This window comes from Lolium perenne, chromosome 4 (genome assembly GCF_019359855.2).
Source record: "Lolium perenne isolate Kyuss_39 chromosome 4, Kyuss_2.0, whole genome shotgun sequence".
NCBI classification, from domain to species: Eukaryota; Viridiplantae; Streptophyta; class Magnoliopsida; order Poales; family Poaceae; genus Lolium; species Lolium perenne.
In genome coordinates, this window is record NC_067247.2 from 163,717,659 (window position 1) to 163,744,795 (window position 27,137).

General features: G+C 46.6%; 1 protein-coding gene across 1 annotated transcript; it reads left to right on the top strand.

Moving 5' to 3' along the window:
• The first annotated feature begins 6,179 nt into the window (after positions 1 to 6,179).
• On the top strand, positions 6,180 to 8,940 carry LOC127294404 (obtusifoliol 14-alpha demethylase). Its single transcript, XM_051324205.1, has 3 exons — positions 6,180 to 6,469; positions 6,568 to 7,046; positions 7,662 to 8,940. The coding sequence occupies exons 1-3, from the start codon at positions 6,205 to 6,207 to the stop codon at positions 8,661 to 8,663; spliced, it is 1,746 nt and encodes a 581-aa protein (XP_051180165.1). The 5' UTR covers positions 6,180 to 6,204; the 3' UTR covers positions 8,664 to 8,940.
• Positions 8,941 to 27,137: the final 18,197 nt, after the last annotated feature.

Consider the following 27,137-nt stretch of genomic DNA (forward strand, 5'->3'; position numbering starts at 1 on the left):
CCAGGTGTTTCCGACTGGACTACGGCAGCGAGGAGGTGGAGGACACGGGTATCCGTTGGGTGGAGGTGAGGGATTCCGAAACTTGTCCCTACCAGTGTACATCGCATCCTTTCCCTTCTTCGGATCTGACGGAGGTGTCTTTGATGGCACATGGATCGGATTTGGGTTTCTCTGTTTTTTCTTCTGCGTTCCGAGGATCCGGTCCGCGATTCATCGTCGCGATGTCGATTGTCGTAGGCGTCCTTCTGCGCGGTAGATATGCAATGATCCGGGTTGGATTCCAACTTGCACGAAGTATCTGCCTTGCTCTGCTGCTTCATTGCTGAGGCAACGAGCGTACGGACGTAGTCGATATCAATCTCCTCGTCCTTCTTTTTCAAGATCTCTGCAGCCTTCTTCATGTTATCCTTTGGAGTTGCGAGTGGCTGTTGCTCGGTAGGGGTTGCGAAGGTGATCCTGCGAGGAGCTACAGCTTCTCGCCTGATCCTATCAGCTTCATGTTGAGCCTCAGTGATCTTGTCCTCCCAATGTTTCCGGAGTTGCTTGACTTTTACCAATGACTCGTCCACCTCATGTTCTCGCTTGATAAAATTGTCCACGAAGTTCGCGGCCTCCTTCCTCTCATCTAGCATTGCTGCTGCGGTGGTGGCGAACTTTTTGGCTGTTTCCAGCATCTCCTGTCTTTTTGCTTCTAGAGCTTCCGCATCTCCTGCATCCATGCCTGCCTGTTCAACCAGTTCTTCTGGGGACAGGACTTCCTTATGCGGTCGTTCCCGCGACAGCGGAGATCCTGCATTGGATGGCTGTGGATCCGACTGGGTAGTCTCAGCTTCTGATTCCCGTTGATCCAGCGCCGCCAAGGTTGCGAGAACCTGTTTAGGCTGGGTGGATTCAACTTCAGGCTGGTCACCGTATCCAAATTCCTTCACCTTGCGATCGAACTCTTCTGTATCCATGGAGGGGGTATCCCCGGAAATTGGGCTTAGATTGCCTAGAATAGATTCTTCACCCGGATAGCTGCTTTCTCCGACAGCCTCCTGCTGATCCGGAGCAGCGTTATTTTTCGGTTCCTCAACCTGCATGGGGCCAGCTCCGACTTCTTGAGGGACGGCTCCTGCGGTATGGGCTAAGAAGTGTACGAAGTGACACCTTTGCTTCTCTAACACCTAGGAGACCCAGGCGGATCTGCATTGGTCTTCCACCTTTATTTCCTGCTCAGGGGCGGATTGGGTGGGTTTTGATTTTTTTCAGATCTAAGGCGGGATCTTCCCTGGGAAGTTCCTATGTCTCAGATCGGATCTTCGCGACTGCGTCCTGCTCAGCAGCGGTCGCGTCAGCGCTACTTACCAGTGCGTTCCCGTCGGAATCGACGGTTTCGCCGATGAAGATGTGTATGCCGCCAATCGGGACGATGGAGAGCTTGACGGGGTCGGCCTTGGCCGGAATCCAGCACTCGTCCGAAGGGACGATCGGAAAGTTTCCGGCGTAGAGGACACGCCCCACAGCGATGGAGTCGTCGTAGCTTCCCATGGCGGAACCCTCCCGGTTCCGGCCTCCAGACGCCGCAGGCCCCACGGTGGGCGCCAATCGGGACCAACCTTACTGTGATTAAGGAGGTCAAGGAGTTCCTATCTCGTTGTTTTGAGATGAAGGACTTGGGAGTAGCTGATGTGATCTTAAACATCAAGCTGCTGAAGGATGACGATGGTGGGATTACATTGCTTCAGTCCCACTATGTGGAAAAGATCCTGAGTCGCTTCGGGTATAGCGAATGCAAATCTTCTCCAACGCCTTATGATCCTAGTGTGATAATTCGTAAGAATAAAAGAATTGCTAGAGATCAATTGTGACATTCGCAGATCATTGGCTCGCTTATGTATTTAGCCAGCGCCACAAGGCCTGACATCTCCTTTGCTGTAAGTAAACTCAGCCGTTTTGTGTCTAGACCTGGAGATGTTCATTGGCATGCTCTTGAGAGAGTATTGCGCTATTTGAAAGGCACTGCGAGTCATGGCATTCACTATACTAGGTATCCAAGGGTACTTGAGGGTTATAGTGATGCAAATTGGATATCTGATGCTGATGAGACTAAGGCCACAAGTGGTTATTTTTTTACACTTGGAGGTGGCGCTGTTTCCTGAAAGTCTTGCAAGCAGACCATCATTACGAGGTCAACTATGGAAGCAGAACTCATAGCATTAGACACAACCATTGTTAAAGCAGAGTGGCTTCATGAGCTCTTGATGGACTTACCTGTGGTTGAGAAACCAATACCCGCTATTTCTATGAACTATGATAATCAAACTGTGATCATCAAAGTAAACATTTCTAAGGATAATATGAAGTCATCAAGGCATGTGAAGAGGAGACTGAAAACTGTCAGGAAAATGAGAAACTCCGGAGTTATAGCGTTGGATTATATCCATACATCTAGAAACCTGACAGACCCCTTCACAAAGGGACTATCACAAAATGTGATAGAAAATGCATCGAGGGAGATGGGTATGAGACCCACACTATGAGTTGCCCACGGTGGAAACCCACTCTATGTGTGATCGGAGATCCCGTGAATTAGAGCTGGGAGACAAGCTGTTGGTCAGCTGGGAGGATAGTATATATCCCTATAGCAATTTTACCACTCCGTAAGATGCAATACTCTCCTAATCTGCATGGCAGGTTGATAATTATCTTAATGTGTTCTAAGTGGCTTATTTTAGCAGAGATGTTGTCCTGCATAACATCTTTTGAAGAACACACCTATATGAGTCTAATTGTTAAATGTCGCAATCTATGAGAGTTGGGTGCTCTCTAGTAAACTCATGAAAGGCCTTGGAGTATGACGTATAAGCTCCAAACCGCGAGGAAGCCTCGTGGCAGCCTAGTATCGGTCTAGGCTTTGTATGAAGCTAGTGCACAGAAAACTTGTAGTTCAAGGCATAGTCCACTATCCAAGTTGCAATCTAGTGTAGTATGAAGCTTTAAGTGGAAGTTCAACTTAACAGTCTCCACAACATACCGGTATATAAAACAATGTTCTGGAAACTTTTTGATGAGATGTGCCAATGAGAGTTTGTGGGGGATTGCTGGAATTTTGGGCATTTGGCCTTTGGCCCATGGCCCATTATCAAATTCTGAAACTCACATGGCCCATTCCAAAAATCAGTGGCAGCACTAGTGGGGGCTAAAGTTTAGTCCCACATTGCTAGTTGGGAGAGAGTTGGAGTGGTATATAAGGTGGGCTGTTCTAGTCCTAGTAAGTGAGTGAGAAGAGAGAGAGAGCCCTCGCGCACTCCTCCTCCTCCGCTGCCCGCCTCGCCTCGTCATGCACGTCACGACGCGCCGCGGGTTGCGGGAATCTCGCCGAGCCGAGCTTATCTTTTTGCTGTTTGGGAAATTAATTGTGTAATCAATTACGAGTCATTAACGGACGTTAACACAACCGTTTTCGTTCCGGTTTTCTGGACTCGTACGTGGGCTGCGTCCCACGACCTTCCCGAACCGCACTATATAAGCGCAGACGCAAACCCTATCCTGAACTAGAAGCATACACGACTACCTGTTTCCAGTTCATTGCGCCGCCGCCTTCGTCTTCCTCATCCCATCCGTCGGCGTGCACCGATTGTCGGGACAGTAGGCCTCCGGAATCCTGTCTCTCGTGGACCTGTACGGGTGAGGGGCAATCAGGTTTTTGGGGAGCGCTCCGGCGCGACTACTGGCATCACGACGTCATCATCAGACGATGAGTTCCTCCACACCGACAACTTCTTCCCGGATCTCAGCGACTTCTTCGGCAACCTCAACATGGGCGACAACGATGCTGCTGCGAAGTATGCGATCTTGTCGTTTCTCTTTCCGTTTCTGTTAGAGTTTCTTCTTCTAGTTTCTGTGGTAGATGCGATCGGTTTGTCTTTTTTACATGTGATCTGTTCATCTACCTTACTAGTCTGCACGATTGGTTTACTTGTTATTTTCATAGTTATGATTTATCAATTACTTGTACGGATTATTTCATATGGATATTTGCTTATATATTCAACAATAAATACCCAACCAAGCAAAGGAGCTATCGAAACATCATAAAAACAACAAGGAACACTAAGTATATGTGCAGAGAAACAACAGATGATGTTGTGGCCTAAGGTTACTCCATGTTGCTTGAGGGGAGATCAAGATGTCTCATTAAAATGAATTTAGAGGTACACGACATGTAGAAAAGAGGAACACCATGGCGAGGTAACCAGAGGGGTTATGCAACAAAAGGAATATGTATTTTGAGAACAACATGCAGGTTGGCAAATAATAAGATGGTGTGGAGATCCAATCCACATCATCTAGGAGTTGAAATATCGCCTTCGGTTGTATTTCATAGATTTCCCTATTTCCTATGAGCATCAGTCTTGTAATAAGCTAGCTCATGAGCTGGCGGTGTTGGCCGCGGAGGAGGCACCGGTATACCACAATCCGTGGGTTCAAAACGTTCCAAACATTGTAACCACGACCATGTCCGGCGATTATGGCGACCAAAGTTAATGGAATAAAAAATTTAAAAAGTTAATGGAATATATGTGTTCCTTGTGAAAAAAGATGATGTGTGGAGATGAGAAGGAGGAGATATGAGCAACAAACCATGACAAATGAAAACATTTGAATAGAGAGAAGAGCGAGAAGTTGTCAGTCAGCTGAGGGGGTCGGGCATGGGAAGGAAGTTGGGCAAGAAACAGAGGATGTGGATGTTGTCACATAGATCGAAACAAAAGACCTATGATGGGAAAGGAAGGATAGACACAACCTAACCACATGGCCTTCTGACAATGACATTGGTGCATCCATCAACAACTAGGGCGAGATGAAGGAGTAGAGGCAAAGGCAATCACACCCGCGAAGGATACATTGAAAAAATAAGATCTTAAGTCAAGGACTAGCTATAGGGAGACATGGCTGGCGCCGGTGTCAATAAACGTCTTCCGCTGATGCCATCATTATCCACGGACAGACCGACGACCATCACAGAGAGCCAAAGGATCACATGCATCGACGTGAAGAGGCACCAAAGAGCAAGAGCACACGCTTGAACATGATTCATGAAGGAATGTGACACCTTGGGAGGACAATGGAAGCTTCGGGAAACGAGGAGACACCAGAAGAGTGGAATGGAGGTGTACGGCAACGAAGATTAGCAATATTGTTGGCATTGGGCACCAACAATGTCGATGAAGTTTACCCTAGGTTAGTCTCTCTCTCATACTTAGTCCACAAACAAGTGTAGTTTTAGGTTTTATTCTACGCCATATTTTCTTAAGTTCGACAAAACTTCATATAAGAAATAGCAAAATTAATGACATCAAACTAATATTAGTGGATACATCTTCCGGTTTAATTTGAACATATATATTCCCTTAGTTCCAAATTAGCTATCGTAGTTATTTTCCAAAATAAGCGAACCTATATACCGACACATGTTTACATCAAGGTTTAAAACATCACACTATTACTTCGCTAATAGCGCGCTATAGCATATCTAGAGGGTCCACGCTAAATTTTAGTAATTTTGCTCGCTATGGCGCTATTTGCGAAATAGCATGCTATATCGCCCTAAAACTTCATAGCGTTAGCGTGCTATTTTTTCAGGCAAGTTGCTTTCACTATTTTTGTGGTGATGAACTGCAATCTGTTGGTTTCACTCCTAAATCAGAAGATTTAATAAATAATTTTTAATAAATAATTTATACTATGTTGTTGCGTGGTGAAATGCTGATGTTAGCTTTCTAAAATATTTGAGATCTATTTTTATATGTGGTTGTATTTGTATGATTCAATCACTTTTGAACTATATATCCATTCGTTCTAGTAAAATTATTTATTTTGAGGCTATATTAGTATTATTTTGAAAATACTATTTAAAATATACCACACTATTAGCACGATATAACGTCCATACCGTCGCTATTTCATTTAGCACCCTATTTTAAACCTTGCTTTACATACATACTTAATGTTGTGTCAGCTAATTAAAAGTTGGCCAAAACCTATTTAAGTTTACTTGATCATCGAGAACAATCGTCTTCCACCCACAGATGAATGAATGATCTGGATCACAAGTGTCCTCCACACGGGTCGATCCACGTGTACATGATGAAGGTGACTAGGAATGTAGGACAAACGAGATAGACGGCAGAGAACAGCAGACACGCAGAAGCGACATCCATGTGGGACCGGGCAACCATGTGTGCAGCGTCCTCCTCCAGCCCAGCCCACCTTCATCCTCCCTCTTTCTGCTCCGCCCCCGGTAAACCCCACTGCTCTCCTCCACTCCTCCCCGGCGCCCCGCCTCCCTATATAAACCCCACCTCCCCCACCACTCCACACTCACCTCCTAGATCCAGATCCCCCCTCCCCACCTCCCCGGCTGCCCGGCCGGCCGCCTCCGTCCCAACCCCGCCGTCGCCGGAAACGACCAAACTTCCAGCAGGTATCTTCCATTTCTTTTCTTTTCTCAAAAACCATCTTCGATACGACCGAAGCTGTCACCCCAACCCGTCCGATCCAATCTGCTTGGATTCTTGCCAGTGCCCCGGATGGATCTCCTCGCGGGCGCCACCCAGCCGCAGTGGCTCCTCGCGGGCGGGGCGCTGCTGCTCGCCACGCTCGCCTTCCTCAGGGCCCTCCTCGGCGCCGGCGCCGGCAAGCGCGCGCCGCCCACGATCCCGGCCGCGCCCGTCGTCGGCGGGCTGCTGCGGTTCCTCAGGGGCCCGATCCCGCTCATCCGGGCCGAGTACGCGCGCCTCGGCCCCGTCTTCACCGTCCCCATCCTCACCCGCCGGATCACCTTCCTCATCGGGCCCGAGGTCTCCGGACACTTCTTCAAGGGCAACGAGGCCGAGATGAGCCAGCAGGAGGTCTACCGCTTCAACGTCCCCACCTTCGGCCCCGGGGTCGTCTTCGACGTCGACTACCTCGTCAGGCAGGAGCAGTTCAGGTTCTTCACTGAGGCGCTCAAGTCTACCAAGCTGCGCAGCTACGTCGACATGATGGTTGCGGAGGCTGAGGTCAGACCCGCTTTCTTTTTTTAATTGTTGCTCCCCCTTCCTCTGTTTTCCAACTCTGAATTCCAGTCATATATGCCCAGTCAGTGGCAATACCCAACCACTGTATGTATGGAGTGCATCAGGATCTAAATGATGTGTTGCATGCTTAGCTTTCATAGATTAACTTCTGGATAAAGGAAATCTTTTGTACTAATAGAATTCTGGCAAATTGTGCTGACTATAGAGAAGTTAAAAGTTAATGCCTGTGGCAGGTTTTGCAACACACTAGTTGCATCGTATCTTCAGCCTATTACATTAATACCTAGATCATAATGCTTCAAACAGATATATCAACATCTGCAATACTAAATCATCATCATTAGATGCCATGTTTTAATTGTTGGCCCTGCCATAACCCACAATCTTGTAACTTGTCCTGCAAAGTTGTATGCAAGTATGAACTTTAGTTCAGTAGTGTACCTTTCTAAAAAAAACTTCAGTTTGGCCTGCATTGAAGGAACCCCATATTAACTTGCAAATACAGAACATGGTGTATGTGGATGCAAACTGCTGCATTGGTTTGTTTTTGTTTCTTATGGTTAAGTAATATCTTTCGCAAATCCAACCCACCTGCAGGAGTACTTTTCGAAGTGGGGAGAAAGCGGCACCGTGGATTTAAAGTATGAGTTGGAGCACCTCATCATACTGACTGCTAGCCGATGCTTGTTGGGAAGGGAAGTGCGGGAAAAGTTATTTGATGATGTTTCTGCTCTCTTCCATGATCTCGACAATGGGATGATCCCAATCAGTGTCATCTTCCCCTACCTCCCGATCCCAGCGCACCGCAAACGTGACCAAGCACGGGCACGTTTGGCAGAAATCTTCTCCACTATCATCAAATCCCGCAAGGCCTCTGGACAGTCTGAGGAAGACATGCTGCAGTGCTTCATTGATTCCAAGTACAAGAACGGTCGCTCAACCACAGAAACTGAGGTGACTGGGCTGCTTATCGCGGCGCTATTTGCTGGACAGCATACTAGCTCTATCACCTCAACCTGGACCGGGGCCTACCTACTCAAGTTCCAGCAGTACTTTGCAGAGGCTGTAGAGGAGCAGAAGCGGGTCATGAAGAGGCACGGTGACAAGATTGATCATGACATCTTGGCGGAGATGGATGTCCTCTACCGGTGCATCAAGGAGGCACTCCGGCTCCACCCGCCGCTGATCATGCTGCTTCGCCAGTCACACATTGACTTCAGTGTGACCACGAGGGAAGGCAAAGAGTATGATATCCCCAAGGGCCACATCGTCGCGACATCTCCTGCTTTTGCTAACAGGCTCCCTCATATCTTCAAGAACCCAGACTCGTACGACCCCGACCGTTTTGCACCTGGGAGGGAAGAGGACAAGGCCGCGGGTGCCTTCTCGTACATCGCCTTCGGGGGTGGCAGGCACGGGTGCCTTGGCGAGCCCTTCGCGTACCTGCAGATCAAGGCGATATGGACTCACCTGCTGAGGAACTTTGAGTTCGAGCTGGTCTCGCCGTTCCCTGAGAGCGACTGGAATGCGATGGTCGTCGGCATCAAGGACAAGGTGATGGTCAACTACAAGCGGCGGAAGCTCGTTGTCGACAACTAGCATGGGCGTCTCATAGGATGTTTGCTTATGTTCCTTTTAAATTTTGTTTGTCTGCACGCCGACTTGTAGGGTATCTTCTTCACCATTGTTTAGGATTCTGCTATTTGCTTCCAGTGGTTTAGACGTGTAGCATCTAAGTGTTTATTTCTCTCACCTTTCATCCTTGATCTTAGACGGGTTCAGGCATAAAATGTGAACAAACGGCCGTATGTATAAGGAACACACCAACTATGACTGAGTTCATTGATAATGCAGTTCTTGCTTTTCCTCCCTGAAATGTACTGCTTTGTGTAACAGTTCTTATCTTTCAGAAATGTAGGCTGACTGCTCATCTCAAAAAGAGAAAAGAAATGTAGACTGCTGGCACCAGCCTGAAGTGTGAAGAGGCTGTTTTTTCTTTACCTGCAACTATTTTGGCATGGTCATCTAAAAAAAAAACTAATTTGGCATGGTTGCCTTGTGCCTGTGATGGAGCATTTCTCCGGCACCCAGAGCCATACCACTTTTCTCTTTCAGCCTGCTGCTGTAGCAGCTGAAGCCGTGAAGCGGCTCCGCTTCAGCGGGTGGCGTTGCAAGTTCTCAAATGGCAGGAGAGAAACATCTTCTGAAGTGTTCGGAAGCCATTGATTATGAAGCGCTCTGTGTCAGAATGTTTCTCACTGCTATCTGTACGCAGACTGCTGCTAGTTTGCACAGAAACATCTTCCTGTTGACTCTGCAGCCTAACTGAATATTGCTCACTGCAGTATCTGTACGCAGCGTGTTTGCCAGTTTGCACAGCATATGCATGCCAGTGACGTTGAAAATGATACAACATGTAGGCAATGAAGTCGTGAGCTGGTATGCTCGGGATTTCGGGAAGCATAACATTCTTAAGGTTTTGTTTTGGTTGGCATGGTTTCGTATGAAGAATTATCTTCTGTGGGTGTAGTAATTAAGAAAAATCGCCAACATCACTAGAAATAGTGAAAAGTAATTCATAAAATTGTCTTCTGAATAGAAGAAGTGAACCTTTACTTTGCACTTCCTCATGTTATTATTTCTTTACGAGCTCTAAGGGTATGATTGGTGGCATCGGTTTTTGGTACCGGCATGCAAAGGTTCGAATCCTTTTACTCCAGATTATGAACACCCGATCGGATTTGTCAAGAACGAGCTGACAACTACAGGGGAAGCAGCTCGGGCTAGGGAAAATTTCTTCCCCGGCATGATGCTTCAATATTTCCATTTTGGGTTCGAATGAAAATGTCGTGTTTTGGCCTGTCGTATACAAATGGTCCAACTGCTACCGTATAATTGCCAACAATTTTACTTCAGCTCGAGTGGAGAAACGAGAAGCACTTCGTTTGGTTGTGTGCAGGTTGAGGAGGATTGTAGTTAACTAAACTAGTTTAATCATAATCACCTCTAATCTGTCTAACTATTCATCGATTCATGACAAAGTTTACATGTAAAAGATGTGCCTCGACGTTGTGATTCCATTCCCATCATCGGTTCGTTGTTTCGTCGAGTGTTTCAAACTCGGTTTCGTGTTCTATTTTAAGCTATTTGTGGACGAGCTTAATTAATTTTTCGCACAAAATTTGCTCAGGGAGTAGCTTTACCTCACCATTTCATACTACTTTCGTGTTCAAATTTTTCGGTTTCGATATTCGTAAAAGAGTAGATCTACAACAACATACAGTATACGAATGTCAAAATGGAGAATTAGTAACACAAAAGTTGTGCGTGACAGTGAGATGAAGCTACTCGTCAAAAGAATTTTGAAACAAACTGTTGCGACGAATTTAACTAAATTCAGCAAAAAAAAAAAACTTCAAACGGGCACGAAATTGCCATTCAAACACTCCACGAAACCAAAAACCGTTCACGGAAATTGGTTCGTAACATCAACATACGTATCTTTTTGGTGTTTAGCATATTTTAAACCGATCCACCGTTTTGTAGATTGGAAGGGATTACAATGATGTAGATTAGTGCCAAGGTTAGTCATATGCCTGCAACCATAAAGACCTCACCTTTAGCCGGAGTCTGGCTCCGGCAAAATGCATTTGAGAGTTCGTGTTGGGTTAACTTTTTGGCTCGTGCGATGCAGAGAATCTTTTTTTTTTTTTTTTGAAACGAAATGCAGAGAATCTTTAACCTGTGAGGCAACCAAACAGCCCTTTTTCGTTTCCTCCGTGCTAGAAACGTCATTGTGGCCAACCAAATAGGGCTAAAATTCTAGAGTAGAAAATTGTATTGAACAGTGTAGAATATTTTAGACATCACAAGTGACAGTTTAGAGCTGCCTTCCCTCTAACGACGCGAGAAGGAAGACGCTGGCAGGGATCACCAGCTTCGCTGGCCTCCCTCTCCAGCGATCCAGCCCCAGGCTCAAGGCAAAGAAGAGGGTCATCCCAATTGCAAAGAAGGTGCGCTGCCACCGCCTTGGCATCGTCAGAGAAGGAGAAGCCGTGACCAAAGAGGCCATACCCAAGAGAGCACTAGCACTTGACCCCAGTTTAGGTCTCGCGTCCGTGTCGTCCCCCGCGGGCGACGGGGCCACGCCGCCGCCGCCCCCTCGCCTCGCCCCCCCCCCCTCCTGTTCTCCCCCGCCGTCATCGGCGTTCATCGCCGGGTAAGGCCCGGACGGCGCGCGGCGGCGCCGGCCCTCGCGATTCCCCTCTCGGTCTGCGCTGCGCGGGGTAGGTGCGGCCGGGTGGTGCTCCTCGGCCGGCGGCGGTCCGGCGTGGCGGCGTGATTCCCGCACGTTGGGTGGGAGGAGGGGAGGCGGCGCAGCCGTTGGCGGCGGAGCTGCGCAGACGGCGCCATGGCAGGGCCCGCTCGACCTAGATCTGGGCCCAGGTGGGGCCCGGAGGGGCTCGGCGGTTGTTCTGTGCTTGGCACGCCGGCGGCGCTCCCTGGAGGAAGAGGAGGCAGGGCGGCGGTGGGTGGGCGGCGGCGGCACTTCGGCCGGCCAGCTGCAGCGTAGCAGCGGGGCTTTGCGGGCCCTTTTGGGTCCGGCCGGGCTAGTTCGGGCCTGGTTTGCCTCGTAGCCTCGTCCGGTCGGCTACCGCGAAGGCGGTGGAGGCAGTTGCCTCCCGCGTGGCTGCGGTGCTGCTACCCCGCTGATGTCTACTCACGCTTCTTTTCCTGTAGACAGTGTTGGGCCTCCAAGAGCAGAGGTTTGTAGAACAGCAGCAAGTTTCCCTTAAGTGGATCACCCAAGGTTTATTGAACTCAGGGAGGAAGAGGTCAAAGATATCCCTCTCAAGCAACCCTGCAATCACGATACAAGAAGTCTCTTGTGTCCCCAACACACCTAATACACTTGCCAGATGTATAGGTGCACTAGTTCGGCGAAGAGATAGTGAAATACAAGTAGTATGAATGAGTATGAGCAGTAGTAACGGCGCCAGAAAAGTGCTTGATGCCCATGACTGGTGTGCAGTTGATGGTGGTAATATTGCAGGAAGTACAGATGCAGTAGAACAGTAAACAAGCGATGATTGCAGTATTTGGAAACAAGGCCTAGGGATCATACTTTCACTAGTGGACACTATCAACATTGATCACATAATAAAACCACTCTACACTCTTGTTGGATGATGAACACCACTAATTGTGTAGGGCTACAAGAGCATTTCAATGCCGGAGTTAACAAGCTCCATAACATTCGATATTCATATTTAAATAACCTTAGAGTGCATGATAGATCAACACAATTATACCAAGTACTAACATAGCATGCACACTGTCACCATCATACTATGAAAGGAGGAATAGATCACATCAATACCATCATAGTAATAGTTAACTTCATAATCTACAAGAGATCACAATCATAAACTACGCCAAGTAATACATGATGCACACACTGTCACCATTACATCATGGAGGAAGAATAGAGTACTTTAATAACATCACTAGAGTAGCACATAGATGAATAGTGATACAAAACTCATATGAATCTCAATCATGTAAGGCAGCTCATGAGATCATTGTATTGAAGTACATAGGAGAGAGATTAACCACATAGCTACCGCTACAGCCCTTAGCCTCGATGGAGAACTACTCCCTCCTCATGGGAGACAGCAGCGTTGATGGAGATGGCGGTGGTGTCGATGGAGATGCCTTCCGGGGGCACTTCCCCGTCCCGGCAGCGTGCCGGAACAGAGACTTCTGTCCCCCAGATCTTGGCTTCGCGATGGCGGCGGCTCTGGAAGGTTTCTCGTACCGTGGCTTATTCGTATCGAAGATTTAGGTCAGGACGGCTTTAATAGGCGAAGAGGCGGAGTCGGAGGGCTGACGAGGCGGTGACACAATAGGGGGGCGCGCCCCCCCTTGGGCCGCGCCGGCCACCTGTGTGGGCCCCCTGTGGCTCTCCTCTGGTGGCTCTCGGGTGTTCTGAAAGCTTCGTGGAATTATAAGATGCTGGGCGTTGATTTCGTCCAATTCCGAGAATATTTCCTTACTAGGATTTCTGAAACCAAAAACAGCAGAAAACAGGAACTGGCACTTCGGCATCTTGTCAATAGGTTAGTTCCGGAAAATGCATAATAATGACATAAAGTGTGTATAAAATATGTGTGTATCATCATAAAAGTAGCATGGAACATAAGAAATTATCGATACGTTGGAGACGTATCAGCAACCCCAAGCTTAGTTCCTACTCGTCCCGAGTAGGTAAACGATAACAAAGATAATTTCTGAAGTGACATGCTATCATAATCTTGATCATACTATTGTAAAGCATATGAGATGAATGCAGCGATCCAAAGCAATGGTAAAGACAATGAGTAAACAACTGAACCATATAGCAAAGACTTTTCATGAATAGTACTTTCAAGACAAGCATCAATAAGTCTTGCATAAGAGTTAACTCATAAAGCAATAAATTCAAAGTAAAGGCATTGAAGCAACACAAAGGAAGATTAAGTTTCAGCGGTTGCTTTCAACTTGTAACATGTATATCTCATGGATAGTTGTCAATACAGAGTAATATGATGAATGCAAATATGCAAGTATGTAGGAATCAATACACAATTAACACAAGTGTTTGCTTCTAAGATAGAAAGAAGTAGGTGTCGTGGTATCATCACGGCATATGCCATAGGGTGGCTAACGAAGGTGGTTCCTAAGAGATCTCACGGCGGTATCCGGATGCGGGTATGGGGACGAGCGACACGGCGACGTACCCAGGTTCGAGGCCCTCCGATGGAGGTAACACCTCTACTCCTGCTAGGGATGTATATGATGATCACACAATACAATGTTGCTCCTTGAGCTGTGTCCGGCTGCTCCTGGGAGGCTAAGGAAGACAAGAGTCTCTCTCACAGGGCAGCGCTAAGGGTGGAAGTGAGGTCAGAATCATCGATCCCCTGCACGAGAGGGGGTAGTGCGGCTTATATAGGCACCGGCACTTTACATATAAGACCCTATAGTCTACGGGCCGGCTTGGCCGGCTCCGGCCTCCGCTCCTTCCCGAGACAGTGACGTCAGGAGCCGTTGAGGCCTCATGGCCTGTCCCATCCGGCTGCCGAGGTCAGCGGTATGGAGAGGAGGTGTCCCTGTCGCCATCAGCCACTATAGCCAGTACGGATCGACGTGGACCATGATGGCCTGTCCGGCGCGTGGCACTATTGCTCCACAGTGCCCCGCGCTTTACGGAAGATGAAGTCAGCGTGCACTTTGGGAACCCGGATCACCAACCCGGTTCCTTCTAGTGCAAGACTCGCCAGCCTCGAGTCGGTCTGAGGTACAAACCCCCAGTCGGATATGGCTTGTAGAAGCTGGCCCAGCTACAGCATTGGCGGCCGTAGCCGGGCCGACTAGGACCTAGAGCCAGCCGGCTTCCGGACCAGCCGGCCACGGCGCCAGCCGGCTGCTCCTCAGCCGGCCTTTGCCGCGAGCCGGCCAGTGGCCAGCCGGCTGCTCCGCGTCCATTGCCCTACCCGGGGTCTTCCCCCCGACAGTAGGTAAACTGACTCAACATAAAAGTAGAAGAATGGCCCTTCGCAGTGGGAAGCATGGATTGCTATATTTGTGCTAGAGCTTTTATTTTGAAAACAAGAAACAATTTTGTCAACGGTAGTAATAAAGCATATGTGTTATGTATAAGACATCCTATAAGTTGCAAGCCTCATGCATAGATTACCAATAGTGCCCGCACCTTGTCCTAATTAGCTTGGATTTACATGGATTATCATTGCATAACATATGTTTCAACCAAGTGTCACAAAGGGGTACCTCTATACCGCCTGTACAAAGGTCTAAGGAGAAAGCTCGCATTGGATTTCTCGCTTTTGATTATTCTCAACTTAGACATCCATACCGGGACAACATAGACAACAGATAATGGACTCCTCTTTAATGCATAAACATTCAACAACAGATAAAATTCTCATATGAGATTGAGGATTGATGTCCAAACTGAAACTTCCACCATGGATCATGGCTTTAGTTAGCGGCCCAATGTTCTTCTCTAACAATATGCATACTCAAACCATTTGATCATGATAAATCACCCTTACTTCAGACAAGACGAACATGCATAGCAACTCACATGATATTCAACAAACGTGTAATAGTTGATGGCGTCCCCAGGAACATGGTTATCGCTCAACAAGCAACTTATTAAGAAATAAGATACATAAGTACATATTCAATACCACAATAGTTTTTAAGCTATTTTCCCCATGATCTATATATTGCAAAGACAAAGAATGGAATTTTAAAGGTAGCACTCAAGCAATTTACTTTGGAATGGCGGAGAAATACCATGTAGTAGGTAGGTATGGTGGACACAAGTGGCATAGTGTTTGGCTCAAGGATTTTGGATGCATGAGAAGTATTCCCTCTCGATACAAGGTTTAGGCTAGCAAGGTTGTTTAAAGCAAACACAAGTATGAACCGGTACAACAAAACTTACATAAGAACATATTGCAAGCATTATAAGACTCTACACTGTCTTCCTTGTTGTTCAAACACTCACCAGAAAATATCTAGACTTTAGAGAGACCAATCATGCAAACCAAATGTGAACAAGCTCTACAGTATTTCTTCATTAATAGGTGCAAAGTACATGATGCAAGAGCTTAAACATGATTTATATGAGCACAACAATTGCCAAGTATCAAGTTATTCAAGACATTATATCAATTTACCACATGTAGCATTTTCTGTTTCCAACCAAATAACAATGAACGAAGCAGTTTCAACCTTCGCCATGAACATTAAAAGCTAAGAACACATGTGTTCATATGAACCAGCGGAGCGTGTCTCTCTCCCACACAAGCATTTATTCAGAGAATGAAAATAACAAAAAAGAAAATAAAAACACACAGACGCTCCAAGTAAAGTACATAAGATGTGACCGAATAAAAATATAGTTTCACTAGAGGAACCTGATAATTTGTCGATGAAGAAGAGGATGCCTTAGGCATCCCCAAGCTTAGATGCTTGAGTCTTCTTGAAATATGCAGGGATGAACCACGGGGGCATCCCCAAGCTTAGACTTTTCACTCTTCTTAATCATATATCATCCTCCTCTCTTGACCCTTGAAAACTTCCTCCACACCAAACTCAAAACAAACTCATTAGAGGGTTAGTGCATAATCAAAAATTCACATGTTCAGAGGTGACACAATCATTTTTAACACTTCTGGACATTGCACAAAGCTTCTGAAAGTTAATGGAACAAAGAAATCCATCCAACATAGCAAAAGAGGCAATGCGAAATAAAAGGCAGAATCTGTCAAAACAGAACAGTCCGTAAAGACGAATTTTTCTGGGGCACTAAACTTTCTCAGATGAAAATTCTCAAATTGAATGAAAGTTGCGTACATATCTGAGGATCACGCACATAAATTGGCATATTTTTCTGAGTTACCTACAGACAGGGTGACTCAAATTCGTGACAGACAGAAATCTGTTTCTGCGCAGCAATCCAAATCTAGTATCAACTCTACTATCAAAGACTTTACTTGGCACAAAAATGCAATAAAATAAAGATAAGGAGATGTTGCTACAGTAGTAACAACTTCCAAGACACAAATATAAAACAAAGTACTGTAGTAAAATAAACACATGTGTTATCTCCCAAGAAGTTCTTTCTTTATAGCCATTAAGATGGGCTCAGCAGTTTTAATGATGCACTCGCAAGAAATAGTATTTGAAGCAAAAGAGAGCATCAAGGGGCAAATTCAAAACAAATTTAAGTCTAACATGCTTCCTATCAAAATGAATCTTATAAATAAACAAGTCATGTAGGCATAATGCAACAAGCATAGAAAAGTAACACAAGCGAAACTTCAAGATTCTCAACATAAAGAGGGGAAATTTAATATTATTAAGATGCATATAACCATGTTTCCCTCTCTCATAATAACTTTCAGTGACATCATGAACAAACTCAACAATATAACTATCACATGAAACATTCTTATCATGAGCTACATGCATAAAAGTATCATTACTCTCCACATAAACATAATCAATTTTATTAGTAATAGTGGGAGCAAATTCAACAAAGTAGCTATCATTATTATTCTCATCAAGTGTAGGAGGCATAGTATAATCATAATAAAATTTATCCTCCATAGTAGGCGGCACCAAAAGACCACTATCATTATAATCATCATAAATAGGAGGCAAAGTATCATCAAAGTAATTTTTCTCCTCAATGCTTGCGGGACTAAAAATATCATGCTCATCAAAGCCAGCTTCCCCAAGCTTAGAATTTTCCATATCATTAGCAACAATGGTGTTCAAAGCGTTCATACTAATATCATTGCTACTAGCATGCAAATAAGGTTCCATAGGTTTTTCAATTTTCGCATCAAACCATCCATGTCTTAACTCAGGAAATAGATTAAAAAGCTCACAGTTGTTTTCCATTATGCCTTACTAGTGTTTAACAAGAAACAAAAATATGCAATTGCAGGATCTAAAGGAAATAGCTTCGAGCACTCACAATGGCGCAAGAAAATAACTTAGTTACCTGGGACCAGAGTGTGAGTGCCTTTTACCTTTCCTCCCCGGCAACGGCGCCAGAAAAGTGCTTGATGTCTACTCACGCTTCTTTTCCTGTAGACAGTGTTGGGCCTCCAAGAGCAGAGGTTTGTAGAACAGCAGCAAGTTTCCCTTAAGTGGATCACCCAAGGTTTATCGAACTCAGGGAGGAAGAGGTCAAAGATATCCCTCTCAAGCAACCCTGCAATCACGATACAAGAAGTCTCTTGTGTCCCCAACACACCTAATACACTTGCCAGATGTATAGGTGCACTAGTTCGGCGAAGAGATAGTGAAATACAAGTAGTATGAATGAGTATGAGCAGTAGTAACGGCGCCAGAAAAGTGCTTGATGCCCAGGACTGGCGTGCAGTTGATGGTGGTAATATTGCAGGAAGTACAGATGCAGTAGAACAGTAAACAAGCGATGATTGCAGTATTTGGAAACAAGGCCTAGGGATCATACTTTCACTAGTGGACACTATCAACATTGATCACATAATAAAACCACTCTACACTCTTGTTGGATGATGAACACCACTAATTGTGTAGGGCTACAAGAGCACCTCAATGCCGGAGTTAACAAGCTCCACAACATTCGATATTCATATTTAAATAACCTTAGAGTGCATGATAGATCAACACAATTATACCAAGTACTAACATAGCATGCACACTGTCACCATCATACTATGAAAGGAGGAATAGATCACATCAATACCATCATAGTAATAGTTAACTTCATAATCTACAAGAGATCACAATCATAAACTACGCCAAGTACTACATGATGCACACACTGTCACCATTACATCATGGAGGAGGAATATAGTACTTTAATAACATCACTAGAGTAGCACATAGATGAATAGTGATACAAAACTCATATGAATCTCAATCATGTAAGGCAGCTCATGAGATCATTGTATTGAAGTACATAGGAGAGAGATTAACCACATATCTACTGGTACAGCCCTTAGCCTCGATGGAGAACTACTCCCTCCTCATGGGAGACAGCAGCATTGATGGAGATGGCGGTGGTGTCGATGGAGATGCCTTCCGGGGGCACTTCCCCGTCCCGGCAGCGTGCCGGAACAGAGACTTCTGTCCCCCAGATCTTGGCTTCGCGATGGCGGCGGCTCTGGAAGGTTTCTCGTACCGTGGCTTATTCGTATCGAAGATTTAGGTCAGGACGGCTTAAATAGGTGAAGAGGCAGAGTCGGAGGGCTGACGAGGCGGTGACACAATAGGGGGGCGTGCCCCCCCTTGGGCCGTGCCGGCCACCTGTGTGGGCCCCCTGTGGCTCTCCTCTGGTGGCTCTCGGGTGTTCTGGAAGCTTCATGGAATTATAAGATGCTGGGCGTTGATTTCGTCCAATTCCGAGAATATTTCCTTACTAGGATTTCTGAAACCAAAAACATCAGAAAACAGGAACTGGCACTTCGGCATCTTATCAATAGGTTAGTTCCGGAAAATGCATAATAATGACATAAAGTGTGTATAAAACATGTGTGTATCATCATAAAAGTAGCATGGAACATAAGAAATTATCGATACGTTGGAGACGTATCACCCACCCCCGTTGCATCCCTTTTCTTCCTCTAGGCCCTGCTGAAAGTTCAGAGATGGTAAACCTAGAGGGGGGGTGAATAGGTTTCTACAGATTTTAATTCTTTCTTTGCAATATTAGGCTTTGCGGAATATAAAGATGAGCCTAATGCAAACTAGGTGAAACAACCTATACGAGGATACAACTAACTCGAGCACGAAGGCTCTCACAGACAGTTAAATCACAAGTAAGGAGTTCGGTTAGAGATAACCGATAGCACGCGGAGACGAGGATGTATTCCCGTGTTCCCTTCCTTTGCAAGAAGGTACGTCACGTTTGGAGGGGTGGAGGTCCCACGAAGGATTCCCCACGCCACGAAGGCTCACCCTATTCTCCGGAGCCTATCCCACGAAGGAATAGCTCACTCACTTGTGGTAGACTTTGAGGTAGCCTCCAAACCTTCACAATCTTGTCAGGAGCAAATCCACAGCCCGGATGCTTCCGGACCACTCTTGCCCACCTAGGGTTTCCAGGGAACCCTAGGAAGCAAGCTTCTTGATGAATACAAGGGGGAATGAGATTTGGCTTGGCAGAACAGTAGATCGGGTCCTCCTCTAACGTTTCCCCGGAGGGATTTGAGTTTGGGTGGAGGAGGAGGGAGATCTGAGGCTTTTGGTGTTTCTAGCAATGGAGTATGAGAGAGAGAGCTCAAGAACAGCTTGTAGTGTAGTGCCTACCTCTTCAAAGGTAGGAGAAGGGGTATTTATAGTGTTCTTCGAAATCTGGCCGTTGCTCACTTGCCACGTCATCAATTTCCTCGAGGAACCCGGTCGACCGAATTTGGCGCCGGACTGGCCGGTGCACAGGCCGGTCAGACCGGGGCACTGACCGGACCGTCCGGTTTCAACCGGAGCTGGGACCGGGTCTTGACCGGACGAGCTTCTGAGGCTTACTGGATCCAGCCCGGATGGCACAAGCGCAAAGTCTGGTTGGGCACCGGCACGCTCGGTCTGGAACCCGGTCTGACCGGGCCATGGACCGGAGTGGCCGGTCCAAACCGGGCTGGCGACCGGACGCAGACCGGAGTGCTCGCCCTTCTTTACTGGAACCTGCCCGAATGGCACATGCGCTGGGCCCGGTCGGCGCCGGGTGGTCCGGTGCCAGGGCCGGTCTGACCGGGTCTGGGACCGGCCAGGCTCTGGAAAATCCATGTTGATTTTTCGTCGAAGTGGGGGGTCTCCCATTGCCTTCTTGTTCCATTGATACACCATTATACCTCTTTGGCTAATACCCGGGAATCATCTTGTAGACATGTATTAGTCCAAATACACTAGCACGGTGTCATAGTTACCAAAATAATGGATAAGGGTAAAATACCCTTACAATCTCCCCCTTTTTGGTATACGATGACAAACCGAGCTAGAGTCACATATAGATATTATGATAAGCTTTAAACCTTGATTCCATATAAGATATTGAGATGGCTCCCCCATAAAGTGTGCACTTGGAGAATTTGCGTTTGAATGCAAAGTGCAATATTTGTGGAACATGAGAATCTCCCCCAATATCTTTAGGAAACAAGCATGGTATGGAGATGTGCATATCCAGATATATAAGCATAGCACACATAATCATCCTAACATAGAGTAGCACACATAATAGAGTTTAAGCATAAAGGTACATGTCCATACATGAAACACTTAAAATAGCAAATGGTTCTTGGAATGATAAAAGCAAATAAGCACAAGCCATATAAGAATCAAATAAAGCAACACCCATGGCTTGTGACATCCAAAGCATCCCGTGGTCCTAGACTCTACTCTCTTCTCCCCCTTTGGCATCGGAACACCAAAAAGGCGAAGAAAAGAGGAGAGGTGCTACCGCTCCCATCAGTAGAACTCATGCCCAGTGGAATATGAGCCCTCGCCAGCATCGTCCTCTTCCTCATCCGCATCACCTTCATCCTCATCAGCCTCATCATCAGCAGGAACACGTGCATGCCTAGGAGGAGGACCACCAAAACCGTACCAGGTGGGATCAAAGTTCTGGAACATCTGATCAGATATGGGAGGCATCTCCCAGTTAGGTGCATGAATGGGCTCCAACTCAGGGCCAGGAGGAGGAACATGTGCATTCCTAGTAGCCATGAACTCATTTTGGCGCCTCCTCGTCTCTTGGTTCAAAGCAAGACTTTGATGTGCAACATCATTAGTATTTTTGCACAACTGCCACATGGAGGAGAAGAACCGAGAGACACCATGCTGTGGGCGCCTAGCGTAGCTGGAGCTAGCAGGGTCATGACGTTCCTTGGACCGGCACTCAGAAGGCATCATCTCAGGGACGTCCGGTCTATCTCCTTGGATAGGTACCTTGAAGGCTTCCATCTTGACCCGTTCACCCTGCGTATTGAGAGGTGCTAGCACAACCTTGTTGATGAGCAGCTGAATGTACTGAGCATAGTTAGGAGTCATCCTTTCGCGAACACATCGCCTCAGCTCACAGTAGATGAGATCACAGCCATCAATGAGTTTCCAGTGCTCAGGGTGGCAGTAGTACATCAAGTTCAGGTGATATCCACGACATTCACTTGTATCGCCGGACTTGCTAATGAGAGTCTCACGGAAGAGCTTGGCAAGTAGAAGGTAGGAGTAGTACATGCCAGAGATAGTGGGAGGTCCAGCTGTGGGTTCCCGAGGATAGCAGAAGGCAATGTCTCCTTTGGTGAACTTCTGCTGAGAGTATAGCTTGAAACCATGAGCACGACCTCCACCAAACCCCAGGGCTTCACAGAAATCAAGATAGTTGCAAGTGTATTTCTCTTTGCCTGTCATCCAAGTCATAGTCCGAGCTGCATCATCATGGAAAAACACGGTGCAGTGAAACTGCCTCACCAAGAGTGGACAATAGCTCTCATTAGTAGGCATCAGGCACATAAGCTCATACAACCCCATCCGCCTCAAGGTCTCAACCCCAAAACGAAACTTGGTGGCTTCATGCATTGCAAGAACATCCTTGATGGCCTTGGGCATAACAAAGGTACCAGTCTTCATGTGCTCTTTGGTGTCGTAGTACTCTTCCCACATCACTTGTTGTGTCTTGGTCCAGAACATTTTATCTCCCCCTGTGTAAGTGGGTGCCTCAAAGCGATAGGGGTTGTCCTCTCTAAGTCTTCTCCATGCACCAACATGTACATCGCCAACATTATATGTTGGCAAGATCTCATCATCTTCTTGTGCAGCATGTTTATCTCTCCTTCTGTTGGCGATTGACTTGGTTCTTCCAGATGAGGTGCCATCAGTAGTCGGAGGTGCACCGAAAGGCACACGACCGCTAGTACGGCGGGCTGGAGGTCCCGAACGCCTTCCTCTCTTGGCAACAGTGCACTGGTCCTCTCCACTCCAATCATCTGTGAATCAGCAAAATAGAGCGAGGATAGCAGTGGGGTAAGTGTACATGTCATCAGTAAATAGGGAGGCCAAAAAGCATAGCATATATCCAAGTGTTTCGATGAGATTATGCGAAGAACTGGGCGATCCGGCGCACAGGCCGGTCCGACCGGACGATAGACCGGACGAGCCGGTCGACAATCCGGTTGACCGGGCGGCACGCCGGACCGGCCGGTTGAGAGGCCGGTTGACCGGGCTGTAAACCGGGTGCTGTCGACTTGTGATGTTTGCCCAGAAATTCGACCACAAAATCATGCAAAAACTCACAAACTTGAACATAGACTATAGCATTAGAGTGAACAATGTGCATAGGGGTGTGAGACACTCTAGATGGCATGAGGACTTACTAACCCTAACCCTAACCCTAACCCTAACTTTTCTCAACTTTCCTCAAAATTTGGCAATGGGAGAGGAAAATCAAGAGGGAGAGGGAATGGGAGGAAGATTTACCCGAAGACATCGTCCTCTTTGCCCAAGTGAGCAAGAAGAACACGTGAAGAGGGCTTGAGGGCCAAATCCCCAAGATCTCCCAAAATAGCTTGAGAGGGACCAAATCCTTTGGTGAAGAGGCTTGAGAGAGCCCGATCTACGATTAGATGAAGTTTGGGGAGAAACTAGTGGTGGGAAGGGCCTAGGACGTGGTGGAGATGGTGGAGGCGGCGGCCATGGAGGTTTTGGAGGTGGGGGATAATGAGGAAGAAGACCCCCAAGGGGTATCCTCCTCCGATACATACCAGCTGCACGGCCGATCGGCCGCCCGGTCGACCGGGCCAGGCGCCGGATGGCCCGGCGCAAAGGCCGGTCCGACCGGGCCAGTAACCGGCCAGAGTCTGTTTGCCCAGTTTTGTCTCAATTTGCCTCTTTTTGCCCCTATTCTTTGTGTAAATGTGTATGAATGCTCAGATGATGACATGTACATATAGATAGATAGACGATGATGAGATGAGCATAGACATGGGGTTGGAAACACAAAGTGTTCTAGGCATACCCATTGGAGTGAAATCCAAACAAGATATAAATAGCAACAATGGGCATGATCGAAGTATATCAAGAACCATAAAACATTTTGGAATAGTTTTTGGCAATAAGACCATTTAGCCTTATATAGTCAAATCAAGTTGTAATTGAGGCTCAATGAGGGGCGGGGGATTACTCCCCCTATGTGAAAGCGCAAATGTCATGAGACCTCGAAGAGACATGCTTCGGTCCATATAATGACATTGGGTCTATTTATGTTGCACACATAGGTATGCATCATACCAAGATATGGTAAGATGACTATCACCATATGTGTTGTGCCTCTAAGCTAGAGAGCAAGATAAATGCAAGAATATAGTGCAAGAAGTTAATCAATCCAAGTTTTTAGGATCAAGAATACCAAGTTCTCCTCTCAAGTTAACAAACCGGGCTTCATCCAAAGGCTTAGTGAAAATATCCGCCAATTGGTAGGTTGTCCCCACATGAGTGAGATCAATATCCTTATTGGCAACATGGTCACGTAGGAAGTGATGGCGAATGTCAATATGTTTGGTGCGACAATGATGAACCGGGTTATTGGCGATCTTAATTGCACTTTCATTGTCACAAAGAAGAGGCACCGTACCAAGAGACACACCATAGTCTTTCAAGGTTTGCTTCATCCATAACAATTGAGTGCAACAAGATGCCGCGGATATGTATTCGGCTTCAGCGGTGGATAGAGCGGTGGAGTTTTCTTTCTTGGATGACCAACTCACCAATGACCGGCCAATAAATTGGCAAGCCCCGGAGGTAGACTTCCGGTCAACCTTATCACCGGCCCAATCGGAATCCGAATAGCCAATGAGTTCAAAGGTTGACCCATTTGGATACCATAGCCCGAGAGTAGGAGTGAGAACAAGGTATCTTAGAATCCGTTTGACCGCCATTAAATGGCTCTCCTTAGGAGCGGATTGAAAACGAGCACACATCCCTACACTTAGCATAATATTCGGCCTAGAGGCACAAAGGTAGGGCAAGGATCCTATCATGGAGCGGTATACCTTTATGTTCACATCCTTCTCACCGTCACATGAGCCAAGTTGCCCCTTTATGGGCATGGGTGTCTTCATTGGGCTTGCATTGGTCATGTTGAATTTCTTGAGCATGTCCTTCACATATTTTTCTTGAGAGATGAAGGTGCCTTTTGCAAGTTGCCTCACTTGGAAGCCTAGGAAGAACTTCAACTCTCCCATCATGGACATCTCAAATTTCCTAGTCATCAATAGCTAAAAAGCTTTGTTATGATTGGGGTTAGTTCCACCAAAGATAATATCATCAACATATATTTGACATATAAATAAGCCACCCCCTTTAACCCGTTTGGTGAAAAGGGTGGAATCGACCGTACCCATGCAAAACTCATCACGTAGAAGGAAATCCCTAAGGAACTCATACCAAGCACGTGGAGCTTGCTTGAGACCGTAGAGTGCTTTATGGAGTAGATACACGTGGTTGGGTCGGCATGGGTCTTCGAAACCCGGGGGTTGAGCCACATATGCGGTTTCTTTTAGGGGACCATTCAAAAATGCACTTTTCACATCCATTTGATATAGTTTGAAATTGTGGAAAGATGCAAATGCAAGCAAAAGACGAATAGCTTCAAGACGGGCTACCAGCGCAAAGGTATCCTCAAAATCCATACCTTCTATTTGGGCAAACCCTTGCGCCACTAACCTTGCTTTGTTTCGTATGACAATGCCATTCTCATGTTGCTTGTTCTTGAATACCCATTTGGTCTCAATAACATTGATGCGATGATCCTTGGGTCTCTCAACTAGAGACCATACTTCATTACGAGTGAAACACTCCAATTCTTCTTGCATGGCAATTACCCAATCCGGATCAACCAAGGCTTCATGTACCTTGAGTGGTTCAAAACTAGACACAAAAGCATGGTGTTGACAATAAGTGATAAGTAATGCATGGTGTCTACGAGTTACCACTCCTCTTGAGATGCTACCAAGGACTTGATCTACTTTCATGTCACTTGCCCTTGTAGCGGCCTTGATCTTCCGAATGGTTCCTTCATGATCAATGAATTCATCTCTTGCTAGTACTTGATCATGAGGGACCACTTGAGCTTGATCATGAGTTGAGGATGTTTCTTGATCATCATCATGGTCTTGCTCAGTGGAATGAGGACTTTCTTCTTGTTCTTCGGAATGTGACTCATCTTGAGTGGAGGATGGTTCTTGAGTTGCACTTGATGGTTCGGCTTGAGTTGAGCTAGGCTCCATTTGAGCCGAGCTTGATACTTCTACTCCATCATCTTGATCATCATTATGAACTTCCATGGGCCGGATGTGTCCAATGCCCATATGCTTGATGGCACTAGATGGATCATCATTATTACCTGCAACACATGGAACAACTTGCTCCACTTGGGAGCCATTATACTCCAAGAACACCACGTCACAAGATACTTCAATAGTCCCAGTGGACCGGTTGTAGTATCTATAGGCGTGAGAGTTCTCCGCATATCCAACAAATATACCCTATATGGTTCTAGGCAAATTTACCGAGCTTTCCTTTGTTGTTCTTAACAAGACATTTGCATCCAAAGACACGAATGTACATGACATTAGGCTTGTTACCTGTGAGAAGCTCGTATGGAGTTTTGTTATGGAGGGGGCGGAGGAAGAGCCGGTTGGAGTAGTGGACAGCCGTAGAGATGGCTTCTCCCCAAAAGTTGTGGGGTGAGGTTAATTCACTCAACATGGTTCTTGCCATTGATACGTCCAATTTGCATCACTATTTTATATCATAATTTGCTGTTATTCATTGATATATTTCATATTGGGACACAATACTTATGTTATTTCATCTATTTTGCATGTTTCATCATTATTGGAGGATCAAGCACCAGAGCCAGGATTCTCAAGGGAAAAGCACCGTCGTAACGCAATATTTCGGAAGATCAACTGTGGAAGGAAATTATACCAAAAATCCTATTTTTCAAGATGACGAAGGAAGCCAGAAGGAGGAGCCAGGAGGACCCAGGGTGGGCCCACACCCTAGGGCGGCGCGGCCCATGCCCTGGCCGCGCCGCCATGTGGTTTGGGGGGCCCACGACCCCTTTCGCCTCCTTTTCTTCGCGAAATCCTTCGTCCCGAAAACGAAAGCCACAGAGGGTTCCTCACGAAGAGTTACAGCCGCCTCTGCGGGGCGGAGAACACCAGAGAGAAAAGAGCTCTCCGGCGGACAGGAATCCGCCGGGGAAATTCCCTCCGGGAGGGGGAAATCGACGCCATCGTCACCGTCATCAAGCTGGACATCATCTCCATCACCATCATCATCATCTCCACCATCATCACCGCCGTCTCCACCGCTGGACACCGTCACCGCCGTAGCAATTTGGGTTTGATCTTGATTGTTTGATAGGGGAAACTCTCCCGGTATCGATCTCTACTTGTTGTTGATGCTATTGAGTGAAACCATTGAACCAAGTTTATGTTCAGATTGTTA